This window comes from Vipera ursinii, assembly GCF_947247035.1.
Source record: "Vipera ursinii genome assembly, chromosome: 5".
NCBI lineage: Eukaryota > Metazoa > Chordata > Lepidosauria > Squamata > Viperidae > Vipera > Vipera ursinii.
Window position 1 is genome coordinate 91278945 of NC_139518.1, and position 19299 is coordinate 91298243.

Sequence of the window (19299 nt, forward strand, 5' to 3'; positions counted from 1 at the left end):
TATGGTTGTTTATGATTGCTTTTTTATATATATATACCTTGTATTTAGCTCTGGGAAGACGGGGGGGGAGGGGGGAGGGGGGGAGGTAGGGGGGGGAGGAGGGAGGGGGGGAGGGGGGGAGGTAGGAGGGGGGAGGAGGGAGGGGGAAGGGGGGCTTTTTAAAGGAAAACTGTATTTTAAAACTTTTCAATAAAAAAAAAGAATCTTCTTGTTGAACTTTGTAGATTGATTAAGCTATCACTTACTAATGAAACTCTTCCTTTATTTCGGGATTGTGTCCAACATTCCTTTTATATTTTCTCAACTTTGCCACCACTTCTCAATAGTCTTTACAGTCTGCATTCAAGTTAAATGGGCAAAGAGACGATCCATCCTTAACATTCATTACAATATAAGTAATTGTCTTTAAGGATTTAGAAGGCCACAGATCCCTTCAGAGAGGCTGATTTTAATCAAATTATCGTAAACCTCAGGTTCCAGATACAAGAGAACTAGCTACCACATACCAAGAAACACAAAAGATTGCTCTAATGAATTTGGGTTAGCCTTTATATTGGGGAGATGTACTTCTATAACATTAGATCTGCAGAATCTAGAGGCCCACACTTTAAATAAAAATTAAGGGCTGCCAGGATAAAATGCAGTGTTTCACCACTTTGATAATTCTAAGATGCGTGGACTTCAACTCCCAGAATTACCCTGACCTCTATATTGGGGAATTCTGACAGTTGGTCCACAGTATGTTAAAGTTGCCCAAGTTGATAAACACTGATACAATGCTAATCATACTGGAAAACTGTAAGAATTGTATTTGTATTTTTTTAAGTCTAGGCAGAAACATTGTTAAAGCTTGCTTCTTTCAAGACATAGATGATGGGAAAACGACTCAGTAATGTGTGATGAATAATTGTGCTCGTGTTCCTTTCTTGCAGAATAACAAGTATCCCAACCCTCCTGCTTTTATTTTCATGATTGATGTGTCATACAATGCAGTGCGGAGTGGCTTGGTCAGACTGATATGTGAAGAACTGAAGACCCTCCTGGATTACCTCCCCAGGTACCTGCTCACATAAGACAGTGGTCACGAGAGATCCTTTGAAATTAGATTAATGCTAAAACAAATTTTTTATAATAAATGTTGATTATAATCAACCGATTTCAGTGCTGCTTATGGAATTACCTCAGTAAAACAGTTCAATCAGTCTTTCTGTTCTGAACCAGCCCTCTTCTCTCAACCCCTATTTCAAAAGAAGAGACTGGAAAGCGTCCAAGGCTAAAAGGCTTCTGCCAAGATTTAATAGTAAACACACAAGAGCTTATCTCTCAAGCAAAAGAGTTGCTTTCAGCAACCAGCCCCTCCCCAAACACTCCTTTTATAGAGAGCTCAGGGCGTGGTCTCCCTGTGCCTCCTCCCGAGGAGTCCCATAGCCTTTCTTTGTTTGTCCCTGCTCGACTGCCTCCTGCGTCGGGCATCCTTGAACAGGGCCAGCTGTGGGTCATCATCCTCCGCACTCTCGGGCTCACACAGCTGAGCAGAGGTTCCCGGCTGAGGACTTTGCAAAGTCTCCAAATCATCATCAGCCGGTTCGTTTCCCTCCTCCCCCACATCTGAGTCCTCCGATACATCGGAGCCGGCTGTCGGACCCACAGGCTGGCCCTGAGTCACAACACTATCCCGCACCGCAGGGCCCTTCCCCCGGGTCTGCCGATCCGGATGCGGTCGGGATGGGAACTGTTCGTGAAACGCAGTCACCAACGCAGGGGCATGAACGGCGGTCGCGTCTTCCCATGTGAAGTCCTCCGGCCCGTACCCTTTCCACTCGATCAGGTACTGGAAGCGACCTTTCAGCCAGCGGGAATCCCTGATGCTGGCGACCTCGTACTCGGGGGTGCTGTCGCCATCACGAGGTCCTGATGGGGGAGGTTCCGCTTGGCGAAGTGGACAAGCCGGTTGTTCGGGGACCAACAAGGACCGATGGAAGACGGGGTGCACGCGCAGGGAACGTGGCAGAGTTAAACGATAGGCGACCGGATTGATGACGGCCTCGACGGGGAACGGTCCAAGGTATCGGTGGTCCAGCTTCCTCGCCGGCCGAGTGGATGGTAGGTTCCTGGTGGACAGCCAGACCCGATCCCCCACCGATAGTGGAGGCGTATCCCTTCTCGACCGATCGGCGAACCTCTTGTAGTCGGCCTTGGCCTTCTCCAGCTGCCGTCGCACCAACCGATGGATCGCCTGTAACTCCGCCATGAATTCGTTCGCTGCCGGCTCCGGTGAGTCCACGGGAGAAAGGGGGAAAAACCGAGGGTGATAACCCACATTGGCCAAGAACGGTGTCATCTGCGTGGAGGTGTGCTGCGAGTTGTTAAAGGCAAACTCGGCTATGGCCAAATAGTCCACCCAATTGTCCTGCTGCAGGTTAACGTAGCAGCGCAGATACTGCTCTAAGATGCCGATGACCTTCTCGGTACCCCCGTCGGTCTGAGGATGATGCGCGGACGAGAGGCAAACCTTAATGTCCAACGCCCGCATCAACTCCTGCCAGAAGCGGGCTGTAAACTGGGCCCCCCTATCGGAGACGACTCTATCGGGAAGGCCGTGCAGCCGGAACACCTGTTGGATGAACATGCGACTAGTGGCGCGAGCTGACGGTAAGCCGCGACAGGGGATGAAGTGCGCCATCTTGGTCAACATGTCCACCACCACAAACACTGTCGTGAAGCCGGAGGATGGGGGTAGATCCGTCAGAAAGTCCATGGACACAGCCCCCCAGGGTCTCTTGGGCGTTGGCAAAGGCTGCAGTAAACCAGGCGGGGCCCCTGTCGCTGACTTGGCCTGCCTGCATGGGACGCAGGAGGTGACATAAGACTGGACATCGTGTCGGACTCGGGGCCACCAGAATGTACGGGAGACCAGGTTCAGAGTCTTGAACAGGCCAAAATGCCCCGCAGCCGGGTTATCATGACATTGGCTGAGGACGAGTCCCCTGAGTGGCCCTCCTGGAACATAGAGCCGGTCACGATAATACAGGAGTCCATCCGTGACCGACCAAGGCGAATCTGGCCCCACCTCTTCCTTCCGCTGAGCCACCCACGCCTCCTGCTGCTGCGCCTCCCGGATCCGAGCCCGTATATCCACCGGCTCCCGCACCGCAGCAAAAGACTCGACGGGGATCACGGTCCTGGGCGGAAGCTTGTCTTCCACTCGGGTGTACTCGGGCTTCCTGGACAGAGCATCCGCTCTCTGGTTGTGCCCGCTTGGTATGTACCGCACCCGGAAGTCAAACCTCGCAAAGAAGAGGGACCACCGGATCTGGCGTTGGTTCAAGTTCCGAGCGGTCTGCAGGCTTTCCAGATTCTTGTGGTCCGTCCGGACCTCGATTTGATGCCGCGCCCCCTCCAGATGATGCCTCCAAGCCTCGAACGCCGCCTTGATGGCCAACAGCTCCTTCTCCCAGATGGTATAGTTGCGCTCCGAGGGATTCAATTTCCGTGAGTGATACGCGCAAGGGAAAAGGGTACCGTTGGGCGTCGCTGCCTGGAGTAACACGGCCCCAATGGCAATGTCGGAGGCGTTCGCCTCCACGACAAACGGCCGTTGCGGGTCAGGATGCTTCAAGATGGGCTCCTTCATGAAGGCGTCCTTCAAAGCTTGGAACGCCTGTTGTTCGGGGGCGTTCCACTGGAACCGAGTCTTCTTCTGCAGGAGCCGGGTGAGGGGGGCTGTCAAGGCAGCAAAGCCAGGGATGAATGTCCGATAGTAGTTGGCAAATCCAAGGAGTCGCTGAACGTCCTTCACGCGACGCGGGGGTTGCCAACTCTGCAACGACTCAACTTTACTCGGTTCCATGGCGATGCCCTCAGGAGAAATGCGGTGACCCAAGAAATCAATGGTCACCTGGTAGAACTGGCACTTCTCCAACTTGGCAAACAGCCGATGTTTCCGGAGGCGCTGCAGGACCTGACGGAGATGCTGATGATGCGCTTCACGCGACGGGGAGTAAATCAGGATGTCGTCCAGGTAAATCACAACAAACTGGTCCAACAGATCCCGAAAGATGTCATTCATAAAATGCTGAAACACAGCGGGGGCGTTGGTCAGGCCAAACGGCATCACCGTGTACTCGAAATGTCCATAGCGAGTACCAAACGCCGTCTTCCACTCATCACCCGGCCGAACCCTGACGAGGTTGTAAGCTCCACGCAGGTCCAGTTTCGTGAAGATCTTAGCCTCCCGGAGTCGGTCCAAGAGCTCGGGGATGAGGGGCAGCGGGTAGCGGTTACGCACCGTGATAGCGTTGAGTTTCCGGTAGTCACAGCAAAGCCGTAACTCGCCCGACTTCTGTTTGACGAAGAGCACGGGCGCAGACACTGGCGAGGACGAGGGCCGGATGAAACCACGAGCCAAGTTCTTCGTCAGGAAGTCCCGCAATGCAGCCAACTCGGGCTCCGACATGGAGTACAAACGCCCCACTGGGAGAGGCGCATCAGGGACTAGGTCAATGGAGCAGTCGTAGGGCCTGTGCGGGGGTAATTGGTCCGCCTCTGACTCGCTGAACACGTCAGCAAAGTCGGACAGTTCGGGAGGCAAGGAAACCCCTGGGGAACCCTCCACCTGGCCGGCACAGATATGGCGGGTGTGGTCCACGTACTGCAAACTTGGGAAGGTGACCAAGTTCTGAGACCAATAGATCTGTGGATCATGCGCCCGGAGCCACGCCAGTCCCAAGACCACGGGGAAGTGCAGATCCGAAGTGACATAGAACTGAATGGCCTCCACATGGGTACTGATGGCCATACACACGGGTTGCGTGGCGGCCGTGATAGGCCCGGACAGGAGCACTCGACCATCGATGGTCTCCACAAGCATGGGCGGATACACTGGACACTGGGGAACAGCCCATTTGGCCACAAAGGCCGAATCCATAAAGTTAGTGGTAGCCCCAGAGTCAATTAAGGCATAGACCGGAATCCCCTCTGGCTTGCCAGGAAGGATCAGTCGTGCCTCCAAAATCAAATGCCGTGGAGGTTCACAGGCACCATCGGAACGGCGTCGCTCGGTGTGGTTGTTGTGGGTCGCCCGATCTTTCACACCGTCTAGATCGGGCTCGGGCCGTTTCCCGATAGCAAAGCGGGGGACTTTCTCGGGGCAGGCTTGGTCACTGACGCCCGCTGACGCTTCTTCGGGCAAGAAGCAGCCAAATGTCCAGGGTCCCCACAGTAAAAACACAACCCCTCCGATCGTCGTCTGTCCATTTCCGTCACCGATAGACGGGACCTGGCGGCACCCAGCTCCATTGGCTCCTCCCTCTGGACTGGGGGCTCACGCACAACAGGGGCGGCAGGGGTCTGTGGGGTGGCACGGCGACTCTTACGCTGCTGCAGCCGGGCATCGATCCGCAGACAAAGATGGATCAGCCCATTCAGGTCTGAGGGAATGTCCACGCGGGCCAGCTCATCCAACATCTCCTCTGACAAGCCATCCTGAAAGGCATCCACGAGCGCAGCCTCATTCCAGGCGGAATCCTGGCTAAGCAGCCGGAAATCGCTGATATAGGCCTGTAGAGGGCGCTGACCCTGCCTCAAAGCTTTCAGGCGTCGGGTGGCAGTCTGCGCCTTAATCGGGTCCTCGTACATGAGGCGCATATGGTCACAAAAACCCCCAAAGTTATCCAACAAAGGGCTAGGCTGTGCCAACAGAGGCGTACCCCAACGAGCTGCATCTCCCGACAGAAGGCTCAACACGAATCCCACCTTATCTCGGTCAGTGGGGAAATCAGCTGCTCTCACGCTGATATAAAGCTGGCATTGTCCCAGGAAGGCAGGAAACAGTTCTGGATTACCAGCAAATTTATCCGGCATAGCTATCTGACATTTCCTCCTGGGTGGGGGGGCAGCATGTACCTGAGCCTGCAGTTGTGCCACCTGAGTGGCCAGCAAGGTGAGTTGCTGGTTGAGCTGGGCATTTTCGGGAAGAAGCTGCTCCATCATAGTAATAAGGGGTGGGTGGCTGAAAGCAAACTGTTCTGAACCAGCCCTCTTCTCTCAACCCCTATTTCAAAAGAAGAGACTGGAAAGCGTCCAAGGCTAAAAGGCTTCTGCCAAGATTTAATAGTAAATACACAAGAGCTTATCTCTCAAGCAAAAGAGTTGCTTTCAGCAACCAGCCCCTCCCCAAACACTCCTTTTATAGAGAGCTCAGGGCGTGGTCTCCCTGTGCCTCCTCCCGAGGAGTCCCATAGCCTTTCTTTGTTTGTCCCTGCTCGACTGCCTCCTGCGTCGGGCGTCCTTGAACAGGGCCAGCTGTGGGTCATCATCCTCCGCACTCTCGGGCTCACACAGCTGAGCAGAGGTTCCCGGCTGAGGACTTTGCAAAGTCTCCAAATCATCATCAGCCGGTTCGTTTCCCTCCTCCCCCACATCTGAGTCCTCCGATACATCGGAGCCGGCTGTCGGACCCACAGGCTGGCCCTGAGTCACAACACTTTCAATCAAGTAATTGTAAAATGAGAGGACTTCCCAGCTGCATTCTCAAACTTGGAATTTGGTCAGTAGATATTAGGATACAATCTTCGGTTGATGCTGCTGTACTTCTGCTTTTCAGTTTGATTTTGCAAGCCCATTTTTTTACTATATTTAACACCTTTTTTAACAGAGAAGGAACTATGGAAGAATCAGCCATCCGTGTGGGTTTTGTCACCTACAACAAAGTTCTACACTTCTATAATGTCAAGAGCTCCCTGGCACAGCCGCAAATGATGGTTGTTTCAGACATAGCAGATATGTTTGTACCTTTGCTTGATGGCTTTCTTGTGAAAGTGAATGAGTCTCGCGCAGTTTTTACCAGGTAAGCAAAACTCAGCCTATACCATGAGCATTAACAGAGTGATGCAGTTAGTCTCCGACCTCCATTGGAACCAGAATTTCCATTGCTAAGTCAGTTGCTAAGTGAATTGTACTCATTTTTACTATATTTTTGCCATGATTTCTAAGCAAATCACTGCATTAACAGTGACCATGCAGTTTTTAAGCAAATTCAGCTTCCCTGATTGACTTTGCTTACCTGTTGCTGGCTGGGAAGGTTGCAGATGGTGATCATATGACCCCAGGACAGTGCAACTTTCATAATTACATGTGTAAGGACCTGCCTCAACTACATCTCCCAAGAAAGCAAAACTCTTGAAACAGCCATTGTCTCAAAAGGATTTTTTATTGAGAGTTAGTGATGGCAAGAGAGCAAAGCAAGGTCTGAGGGAGGGCATCTCGCACAGAGTAGAACAAAGCAGATAACAATAGGCAGAAGCAAAAGAGAGAGAAAAGGAAGGATTAAAGGCAAATACATTTGAGGGGCTCTGACATTCGCACCCCCCCAATAAAAAGACAAATCCACCTGAAAAACAAAACAGAAAGGAGAGAAAAACCTCAAAAAGAAACACATTAATCAAGTTTGTCTGGATAGGGGACCTAACATGTTACTGATAAACCCACTCATTCTGTGCAGCAAGCAGGTCTTTCCAGGCCACTAAATACTGTGTGAATCTGTGATGTTTGTGAGAATCTAAAATATCCTTGATTTCAGAGTGTTGCTCGCCCTCAATCATAATAGGCTGAGGTCTTAATTTGGAGGTGACCTCAGGACTAAATAAGCTACAATGGAAAAGTGGGTGGATTTGTCTCAGGCTCTTAGGAAGTTCCAGCTTCACCGTAACAGGATTGATAATGCGTTTAATAGGAAATGGACCAGTAAATTTCAGTCCCAGCTTCTTTGATGGCTGCAATGACTGTAGGAATCTAGTGGAGAGATAAACTTTATCTCCAACATGGAAAGGTTTAAGTTCCATTCTTTTCTTGTCAGCTATAAGCTTCCCTAGCCTCATCCAGGGCTTTGATAGCTACTGGCCAGATGTTCTGCAGTTGGTGAACCCACTCTTTTAGTGAAGGAATGGCAGGTTCGGTGGCAAGCAATTTACGCATAGGAAGGACACTGGCCATTAGCCACTTGGAAAGGAGTGAACTCAGTGCTGGAGTGTACTGCATTGTTGTAAGCCACTTCAGCAAATGGCAGCAGATCAGTCCAATTGTCCTGCAGATACTTAATAAAACAATTGAATGCCATGGTTATTAAATGAATCCATTTTTGTCAATAAGCATTTTTTTGCCAGAAACCAGAGGTAAACACTGGAAACTGGCGAAAAAAATATCACAGATCCTGGTCATGTGGCCGTTGGGCACTGCAAACAGCTGTAAAGGTGAGCTGGTTGTCAAGTACCCAAAATGTGATCACATGACCATAGGGGTGCAGCCATTGTAAGTTTGGAAATGGGTCATAAGTAGCTCTAGGGAGGTCCGTCATCACTTCAAAAGAACTGAAGGACTATCTGGATCACATATAAGTGGAAATATCAAACATTGCTTTGTTGTTTTCAACTGGTGAGATTGATTATTTTGTTATAGGTAATTTGAATTAATTTCTGGTCCTTGAAACCACTTTGCATACAATATACAATATTGTTCCTGAACAAATATCTGGATTGAGGAAGTTAGCATTCAAATATGTTTGCTGAGTTGATTCTCCCAATCAAATCAAATCAATCAATCAATCTTTATTACAGTCAGAGATCTGCACAAAAAATTAAACATTAAAACAAAATAAATAAAAACTGGATAGAACTGAACAAATCAGAGCATAGTAATATATTACCATTGATGGTGAAATCATCAGTGAGTGATCGAGGTTTGCCTTATTTATAGACAGTGTAACAAAACTTAGCTATGTTCAGAGAAACTGAATCATGCTTATCTGACAATAGTAGCTGTACATAAAAGAGGTGTAGAACTTCCAAGATACTTAATCATGTAAAGTGTTATGAGTTTGTGACTCCCTATAGAGGGGGCAGGGTTGACACTCCCAGTTCTTCCACCCACAACAAAGAATGGGCTTTCTTCAAGAAGGTGCTGTCATCTTCTCGTCAGGATTAAGAATCACACTCATTCTGAGCTTTGCATAGGTTTTATTTTTATTCTGTTTTTGCTAGAAATACGACCATTTTGTTGTTGTTCTCATTTGCTGCACTAGTGCCTTCTGATTTGTTAAATCAGTTGCTTTCATTTTGCATAAATAAAATGGGCCGTTTCACTCATTATTACAGTAAACCAAAAAACAGTATCTGTCTGATACTCTAAGCTTCTAACTTAGAAAAAGTGGCAACTATTAACTTGAAGTTGGAGAAAATTGAGAGAAATAAACATGAGTTTATTCTTAAAATTAAAGGCATCAAGCAAAAGTACAGTAATCTCTGAATTGGAAGAGGAGAGAAGCTTTAGTTTAAGAGAGCAATTGTGGAAAAGTGCTGCTGCTTTTGATCAGTTCCTGCATATACAGCCTGAATTTGTGTAATTATTTCCATGCTTGTTTCCCAGCCTGCTTTATAGACCAAAAGTGCAAATTTAAATACTGAAGCATAGGCTTTCTACCCTTCAGTTTAGATCAAAATTAGGCAGATACAAAAATATCATAAACTTCATCTACTCCAGAAATGGGGCAGTGTGATGGATCACAGTTAAGACGCTGGCTTGTTGACTGGAAAGCTGGCAGCCTAGTTTGAGACCCAAGCTTCACATGATGATAAATAGGTACCACTTTGGTAGGAAGGTAACAGCACTCCGTGATGCCATGCTGGCCACATGACCTCAGAAATGCCTTTGATAGTGCTGGCTCAATAGCCTTGAAACGGAGATGAGCGCTGTCTCCTATAGTCAACAATGGCTAGTGGACTATTTACTATTTACCTTTCTCCAGAAATAGGTCTTTCCCCCCCCCCCTCAAAAGTTCTAATTGGCTTGAAAGCATTGATCCTCATTGATAAGAAATAACTTGTTGAGGTTTCTATAACCTTTGACTTTGATTTTCATCATTTTGCAGCCTATTGGATCAGATCCCAGATATGTTTGCTGATACAAGAGAAACAGAAACAGTGTTTGCTCCAGTGATTCAGGCTGGCATGGAAGCTCTAAAGGTTAGTTTTTATGCTCCTCAGCACCTTAATTTAACTTGATTTTTTTCTCAGTCCCCTCCCTTTTTGAATATTCTGTAAACATCTCAAGACAGCAGCAGTCTATATCAAGTGCTGAATCCAATTTATTTATTATGGGGTAACTGAACCATATAGAATGTTATATAGGTAACATTTATCAGGCAGAATAATCTAATGTGAATGCAGAGGATTTTGAGTAATATAGATAAGTTAAGCACTTCAAATGTTGATATTTGGATTTTTAAAATTATTTTTTTTGCAGCACATTGGGAATAAGATCGGTATGTTAAGTGGCGGTTGTAAAAGATGGATCACTTGAAAAGATGAGCTACGTTTACTTTTCATTGAAGAGTCTTTTACATTTTAATATAAATGGTGGCACGGAGAAGGGGTCTATAAGGCTCTTAAGGACAAAAGAGTCTCAAATGGTCATTTCAAGGATACTTCCATGTTTGTTTACAGGCTGCAGACTGTGCTGGCAAGCTTTTCATATTTCACACATCACTGCCTATAGCAGAGGCTCCAGGGAAGCTGAAGAATAGAGACGACAAGAAACTGATGAATACTGATAAAGAAAAGGTAGAGGATCATATTCCAACAGACGTAGGCTAAGGCAGGAAGTCTGATTATGATTTCTTATGTCTCCTTAATTGCTTTGTGCCTTCCCTACCCCCCAACTCTTCCCACTGCTATGATCTGTCCACCTGAATCAGGTTCGTTTGTTTATTATCACATTTAGAAATCACTCATTTCCCTCACAGGGAATTTGGGTGGTGTACAAACAAAATAAAAAAAAACACACCATAAAATCTTGGATATAAAAAAAATTAAAATACAGGCACGGATAGTTAAAATTGGATATTGGATAATTAAAAGGAGAGGGAGGGCCTTCCGATTGCTAACCAGCCCCAGGGCTGCATGCTCCTCTGTGAGCCCAAGCGAGATGGCAGAGCCAGGTCTTCAAATATTTTTGAAAGGCTGGGAGAGTGGGGGGCCTCTTCACTTCAGAGTTGAGGGGATGGGAGAATGTTCCAAAAGGAACCAATAAAGAAGGTTCTCTTCCTGGAAATCTTCACTGATTAAAGCCCCCCTCCCACCATAACATAAAGGGGAAAAAATTGCTCCTTCTCTGAATGAAATTCCTGAAACAGGAAAAGCTTAGTACTCAGTCTCCTGCTTTCTACCCTGGTGCCTTAACCACTAGACGAAACTGCCTCTCATAGACAGGAAATTGTATACTACCTAATTGGTTTTACTTTTTATTTTTGCTCGCATTTTTAGGACAAAGGAGATATAGAGATAATTCTAAGCTGGGATTTTGGGCATTGTTCAAGAATTATCCTGTTTTCTGCCTTCTCTGCTTATTCGTTTTCTCTACTTTAGACTCTGTTCCAGCCTCAGACAAATTTCTACAACAACCTAGCCAAGGACTGTGTGGCCCAAGGGTGCTGCGTGGACCTTTTCCTTTTCCCAAATCAGTATTTGGATGTAGCTACCTTGGGGGTTGTTCCATATCAGACTGGTGGCTCCATTTATAAATACACATATTTTCAGGTATGGTTTGTCTTGGCTTTAACATCTGTTCATTTATATAGCTGCCATTATAGTCTCAAAGGAGAGAGAACAAGTAATAAAACTATTTCAGGAGCCAGTTTTACTAGTACTAGCTCAGGTTAGTTCAGTAGGAGTCAATATACACTTTAAAAAGTAAACAACAGTGAAGTTGATTTTCACATCATAATTTTGAATTCAGATGGATTTCTGTTGATTTAGATGGTTTAGGCACCTTGCATGAAAAAATAAAAGTTCTGGACTTGTAGACTATGGTATATACTGCAGATTATTCTTTTTTAAAGCAGCAGCAATGTGTTCTCTGAATTTCTAAGTGATTTAGAGTTTAGATCCTGCATAAACTGGAGGTACGAGGCAATGGTCTTATTTGGAATGCTGTTCAGCCTCTGTTAGAAATCACCTGTGTGTCCACCATGTGAAGCATGTTGACTGTGTATTTTAGGTGGAAACAGATCAGGAACGCTTCTTGAATGATTTACGTAGAGATGTTCAAAAAGAAGTTGGATTTGATGCTGTGATGAGAGTACGTACTAGCACAGGTGAGCACATATCTATGTATCTATAACCTATATCTAATCAGTAAACGTCAGCCCTTTGAAGTGATCCAGAGAAGAAACACCAATTATGAATACTAACATCCTTATTGTAAGGTTACAATAACAGAATTTTTCAAGTCTGCAAGTATCTCTCACCTTTATTTTTTGCTGTTCTGGAAAATAGGGAGGGTCCCTTCTGAGATGCTTTCTCTTCCCCTTCATACCTCCTTCAGACTCAGATTTCATTTTTCAAGCCATTGTCTAGGCTCTGTCTTTTCTCCTGTCTCCCAAGGTCATTCCCACATACCATTACAGTGAATGAGAATACCTAAGGTGTAGCTGCAGACTTTGTGTGCTTACCCTGCAGTGGTCCTGCCTCTCATCTTTGCTTACTCACTGGACTGACTTAGATCGATAAGACAAGATAAGATAAAAGATTGGATAACCTTTATTGTCACTTTTCTGTGTACACAATGGCACACATAAAATGCAGTTCCAATGCCTGCTCTCAGAAGAGTGTGTGTGTGTGTGTACACATACATACACATAGAGTTAACACAGTTGATACTATATGGTACAAAGCTATTACAGAATGTAGTTGTGCTTCAGACACCTCAAAGCCGCCTCCTAGAAGGTAACAGATAACCAGTCATGCAGAGGATGTGTAGCATCCCTGACAATACCCTGGTCAGGCAGCTCTTATATACCATGTCCTGGATAGAAGGAAGTGAATTTCCAATAATCTTTTCCACCATCCTCACCACTCTGCACAGCCTTCCTGTATAAAACAGTAATACTTCCAAACCAAACAGTGATACAACACGACAGGATGCTTTCAATTGTCCCTCTATAGAAAATGGTAAAGACAGGGGAAGGACTATGTGCTCTTCTCATATGATGCAGAAAATGCAGGCACTGCGATGCCCACTTCACCTGCATCTTACTGTTGAGTGACCAAGCTAACATGCTCGTGAGCTGCACACCCAGAAACTTGATACTACCTCCACAGTTAAGTTATTAATACACAGAGGCATATGGTTGTGCCTGCCTTTTCTGAAATTGACAATGATCTCTTATTTTTCCTGCATTCAGAACCAAGTTCTTATTATATCAGTCCACCAAACCTTCAACCTCCTTCCTCTAAGCACCTTCATTGTTATCCTGTATAAGGCCCTCTATGTTGTATCATCTGCATACTTCACAATATGGTTGGTAGCAAACGTAGCATAACAGCCATAGGTAAACAGGATGAACAACAGTGGTCTTAGGACACAGCCCGGGAGGAGAACCTGTGCTCAAGAAAGTGGTGTTAGAAATATTAGTCCCAATTTGCATATACTGGGGCCTACCAGTAAGAAAATCAAGAATCCAGATGCACAAGGGGTATTAAAACCTAATAGGTCCAGTATTTGTCGGCTAAATGCTGAGGAATGATCATATTAAATGCCAAACTAAAATCAACAAACAGCATTCGCACATGAGTATTTCTTTTCTCCAAGTCTGCCAAGCTCAGTTGGAGGAAATAACATTCTCTGTGGAGTGATTTACCCAGTAAGCAAACTGAAGTGAGTGAAATAGTAGAGGGAGGCTTGATAAAATAAAATCCTTTATCAATCTTTCAAAGCATTTCATAATGATGGATGTAAGTGCAACCTAAAGATAATCGTTAAGATCCGTAATCTTAAACTTTTTAGGCACTGACAAAATAATTGCAGTCTTAAAACAGGAAGGACCATGTCAGGACCCACTTCAACTCCTCATCTTAAGCAAGTAGAACTCTTGGAAACAATTTCTTCCAATAGCAGATATAATAGACAGGATCTGAGATTTCCCGCACAGCGCAGTAGATTATAGTATCCCCAAACAAGACCCCACCCCACAGATTGACTGCCCAATGTGGGATGGCCAATCCCCAAGTGTTAAGTCTGTTGTGGGAAACGGGGAGATAACATCGGCCTGTCTCCAGCTCACACAGCTAGGGTCCGAGGCTTCTTCACACCTTCCTCTGAGAGTGTAGACATAAACCAGGCACCGAGGTTACATTCCTTATTCCCTCCTTTGTTCTAACTGACAGTTTAAAAGATAGAGTTCAGAGAGAGAGAGAGAGAGAGAGAGAGAGAACGCAGGAAACAAGTTGTTACATTTCAGCTAGCTGGTGGAGGATAGAGACCCAATAAACAAAGTAAAGGATTACATTGTAGCAAATAGAGGAAGTGAAAGTAATAGCCCTGCAGGTACATCCCCCCTCCCCCTTGGGAGTATGGCAGAACCCAGGGGAAGGTGGGATTTGATTTTAGATCAGAGAGGATAGATAGAAATGAAATGAAATGAAATAGGAATGGGTTCTGACAGACCACTTGCTTGCTGCAATGAAAGATTGAAAATATCTGTAAGAACATGTCCTCCTGACAAAGGTAACATCAAAGGTAAGCACTTGCTCATCAGTGCTTAGGGGTGCAGCTTTCCTTGCAGGGGGGGCTATTTGATGCCTCGAATCTTCCAAAAAAAATGTGTTGAGCAAGAATTACTGATTTCTCCATCACCCTAAGCCCAAGGTTGACTTCAGTGTGATATATGAACCCAGTCTTTAAAAGATTTCATCTTGAATAATTTTTGTTATTGTTTTTCTCTAGGTATTCGAGCAACAGACTTCTTTGGAGCTTTCTGTATGAGCAATACAACAGATGTGGAATTAGCAGGTTTAGACTGTGACAAAACAATCACTGTGGAATTTAAACACGATGACAAGTTAAGAGAAGAGAGTGGAGCCTTACTCCAGGTAATTCCTGTCTAAAGGATGCTGTTGAATATGCAGACTGGTTTTGGGGGAGGATATCTTTTTTTCTGTAGTCAAATGGCAACCAATTTTCTTTAGGACAAAATGCATACTTTTTCTTGGTGGACAGGTGTGAGGGCTAAAAATGATCCATTCAGTGGGTAAGTTTAAGATCTTAGGCTCTCTTTTTCCTGGTTCTATGCACACACACACACACACATACACAAACATACACACACAGACACCAAATAATTTAAACATATTAGAAGTATATCATCAGTACCCATTGAAATCACTGGTATGATCTTGGGCCGCCCAAGAACATAGGAAAAGAATTCCTCCCATCTGATGTAAGTTTTGCTTAAGAGATGGAGAGTTCAATCCAGGAGTATCTAATGTTTGTTCATAAAAGCAGTACTAGAAAGTAATGGGAAACTAGGAGTTGACTGTAATCCTTGATGTTCAAATTTTAATAGCTCTGTTTATAAATCTCTCTCTCACGTAGTGTGCTGTATTATATACCAGTTGTGCAGGACAGAGGCGCCTGCGCATTCACAATCTCTCCCTGAACTGCTGCACACAGCTGGCTGACCTTTATAGGAACTGTGAGACAGACACACTGATCAACTTTTTGGCTAAACTTGGTAAGGACAATCTTGTCATTGTTTCAGGGAGAGGGAAATCTTGGTCTTTTGAGAGCACAAAAAGCTTTTAATGACAGGTTGCAAGAAAAAAAAATCTTCCTGGATTCTCCCAGTGCTGCAGACGGAGTTGGAAATAAATCATTGATTTCAAGAGATAAGAGCACACTGGCAGTGAAACTCAGTGTGAATACAATTGGTTGCCTTTATTATTTTATTTATTTATTTATTATGATATTTATTTGATGGCTATTTCATATCCAGTGACTGTTCATATTTTCCTTTAACAGATGAATAGCTTAGCTAAATGTTTTTCTAATCAGGGACTTTTTTTCCCCCTGAAGCATATCGTGGAGTACTGAACAATCCAGTCAAGACTGTGAGAGATACGTTGATCAGTCAGTGTGCCCAGATCTTAGCATGTTATCGGAAGAACTGTGCTAGCCCTTCTTCTGCTGGACAGGTAACTCCTGAAATGCGATGTGATGATGGATACTAATCCTGAATCAGGGCACTGAGAGTGGTCGTAAGTCACGTCAATTCTTAGGCAGTTCATCACATGATTGCACCTAGTTTTATAATCTTTTTTGTGAAAATTATTAACTGAATCACCATGGTCATTAAGCAAAGGTCCATCATTACGAAAACATGGCAGTTTTTAAGCAAATCTACAGTGGGTTTTACTTTGCCAGAAACCAAAAATAAATGGCCAGTTTTGGGCAAAAAAAAAGGTAAAAAATCATGATCAAGTGACCATAGGACACAGCAAAAAGCCGTAAATTATGCGGACAAGTTGCTGAGCACCCAAAATGCAAGCATATTATCATGGGGGAGGGAGGTTAGCCATTGAAACTTCAAATCCAGGTCATAAGTAACCTTGGGGAGATCTGTCAGAATTTCAAACAGACACTAAGTTGTGAGCTGAGGACTACTTGAGTACATTATTTAATCAACAAAAGTCCATTCTGGTTTCTCTTGCAATGGTACACACAAACACTTTGGACAGTATTCATATCATATTGCATTTGATTGTTATATCCCATTTTTCCTACAGAAGCTGAAGATAGGATAAACAGTATTCCCTTCCCCACTTTTTCAATTAACCCTAACTACGGTATGTAGGGAAGACAGCAGCAGAGCCAGGGGGAGGAGTTAAATGGAAGGATTAGCTTAGAGTCCCTAGCAACTACAAGAAGACAAAGTCCAACCACCCTGGAATGCGTTAAACCTTATCTAGCTTACTTTGGTGCTGAGTCTGAGAAAATTCCTGTGTATATTAGGAAAAAGCAGTAATTTGGAACTTCTACATGTGGATCTGGTTTTTTTTGCCTGGCATTCTAACACTGGTGGTGGGTTGGGCTGAAGTAGAATGATTGGCCCCAGGTGAAGGTCTTTTCAGAGCCAGTCTTATACCTTAATCCTTAACACCACACAGATTCTCAGTTATGGAAATAATTTGAAAAACTGTTCATACATGGATGGGCTTTAATAAAACATGATTTGCAGCCACTACCTGTTTCTTTTGCACAGCCCACTCACCATTAAATTGCAGAAAACAACAATTCTGAAATACCCAAGGCATACATTTCCACAGCTGTATCTCCCCAATTACCAAAGATGGAAATGCAAGGGATATTGTCATAGTAGTTGAAAGTGCTTGTTGGAATATTAAGTATTGTATGGTTCACGAGAGCTAGTTCATTGTAATGGTTAAGGCACCAGACCAGGAGACTGAATTCTAATCCCAACTAGCCCAAAGCTGGCTGGGTGATCTTGGGACATTCTCTCTTAGCCCTAGGAAGGAGGCAAACCACTTCTGAAATCTTGCTAAGAAAATTGCAGGGACTTGCCTAAGCAGTCACCAGGAATCAGCACTGACTCAAAGGCTTTAAAAAAATACTGATCATAGCACTAAATGAGGAACCTGGAAATTTATTTCTGTGTTAAAAATTTTCATAACTGAAAGACTATGTTTGAAAGACCTGTTGTATAGATTTGGATTATCTATGGATAGTAATGCTCCTCACTAGATTATTACTATTATCTTTTGTTAATTTTTTACTTTGCTTGTTTATAGTTTTTGAGTGTCTCAAATACTGTTAATTTATAATAGGATTGTAAGCTACTCACTTAGTAGCAATTGCTTGGTAGTAAAACCTAGCCAAAAAACAACCAACCCTCTACTATTTAACAACCAAAAACCCTCCCACTTGGAGGGTGGATTTCAAGGAAACAACTCAGCTGGTTCTATTGCTGTATAAAATCTTCAATCCTCCTACCAACCCTGATATAATTACTAAAAATACTGGGCAAATCCATTATCCCAAAGGAATTATTAGTTTTCATACCACTTTGTAGTACATTGCTAATCACTCATAATGGAAATAAAGAAACACCTCAAAGAAGATGCATCTTTTCTTAGGCCCTAGTAGCTGCCCTCCATTACTCTCCTGCAATCCTGGGAAAATATGATGTAATGTGATTCCAACAGGTGCTATGTGTGCAAGTCCTCAGAATCATGTGTTGTCCTTTGAATCTGGATCTGTGCTCAGCCCTAATCAATATTAATTGAAAAAACGGCACAGGCTGTAATAAAGGAATTAGGTTGGCCATGTTAATGATGGATAATATTTGCTAGAGAACATTATTTCCTGTACCATTGTTTTTTCCCCAATTCCTAATTTTGGACCCATGTAGATAAATTCTTGTTCTGGGCTTTTTCAGCAGAAATTTTTGTGTTATCCAAAACTAAACAGATGCTTATTGTAACAGCGGCAAGTACAGGTAGTCCTCAACTTACAACCACAAATGAGCCCAGATTTTATGTTGCTAAGCAAGACAATTGTTAAGTGAATTTTGCCTCATTTTATTACCTTTTTGCCACAGTTGTTAAGTGAATCACTGCAGTTATTAAGTTAATAACACAGTTGTTAAGCAAATCTGGCTTCCCCATTGAGTTTGCTTGTCAGAAGGTCACAAAAAGTGATCACATGAGCCTGGGACAACCTGCAACCATCATAAATATGAACCAGTTGTCAAGCATCGAATTTTGATCATGTGACCATGATGATGTTGCAATAATCATAAGTGTGAAAAATGGTAATAAACCACTTTTTTCAGTGCCATTGTAACTTCGAAGGGTTGTTAAACGAAGGATTATAAGTCAAGGGCAGGAGTAGGCAACCTTGGCTCTTTTATGACTCGTGGACTTCAACTCCCAGAATTCCTGAGCCAGCCATGCTGAGGGGAACGGGAGAGGTTTCCAAGCTGAGCCATGCTGGCTCAGGAATTCCGGGAGTTCAAGTCCACGAGTCATAAAAGAGCCACCTGTATCTAAATACAGACTTATGAGATGGCTGCAGTCTTTGATAAATTGCAAGGCTAGAATTGAATTGAATATTAGCTATAGTGTGGTGTTTTTTCATTGAAGCCAAAATGAGTGGCATGGATGAATTTGTACAAAACCAAAAGTAATATACTGTCCTTTTCCTTCCCCATGAATTATTTTTGTTTAATTTCTTGTCACTTTTAGCTGATTCTTCCTGAATGCATGAAACTTCTCCCTGTATATTTGAACTGTGTTTTGAAAAGTGATGTGCTCCAGCCCGGGTCTGAGGTCACCACTGATGATCGGTCCTACATCCGCCAGCTAATCAGTGCTATGGATGTTGCAGAAACGCACGTTTTCTTTTATCCCAGACTGATACCACTGGTGAGTGCTTCTAAATATGATAAGATAA

The 19299-nt window shown here is 44.4% G+C and overlaps 1 protein-coding gene across 5 annotated transcripts in view; it reads left to right on the forward strand.

Moving 5' to 3' along the window:
- The window catches only part of SEC24C (SEC24 homolog C, COPII coat complex component), a 69905-nt gene that overhangs the window by 44046 nt on the left and 6560 nt on the right, over positions 1-19299 (forward strand). For all 5 annotated transcript variants that reach the window (XM_083364174.1, XM_083364177.1, XM_083364173.1 and 2 more), the window contains 10 exons: positions 933-1057; positions 6656-6847; positions 9923-10016; positions 10497-10613; positions 11418-11588; positions 12049-12145; positions 14776-14921; positions 15424-15562; positions 15904-16022; positions 19092-19271. In XM_083364174.1, the coding sequence (XP_083220300.1) occupies positions 933-1057; positions 6656-6847; positions 9923-10016; positions 10497-10613; positions 11418-11588; positions 12049-12145; positions 14776-14921; positions 15424-15562; positions 15904-16022; positions 19092-19271 (1380 nt within the window). The remainder of the gene's footprint in view (positions 1-932; positions 1058-6655; positions 6848-9922; positions 10017-10496; positions 10614-11417; positions 11589-12048; positions 12146-14775; positions 14922-15423; positions 15563-15903; positions 16023-19091; positions 19272-19299) is intronic.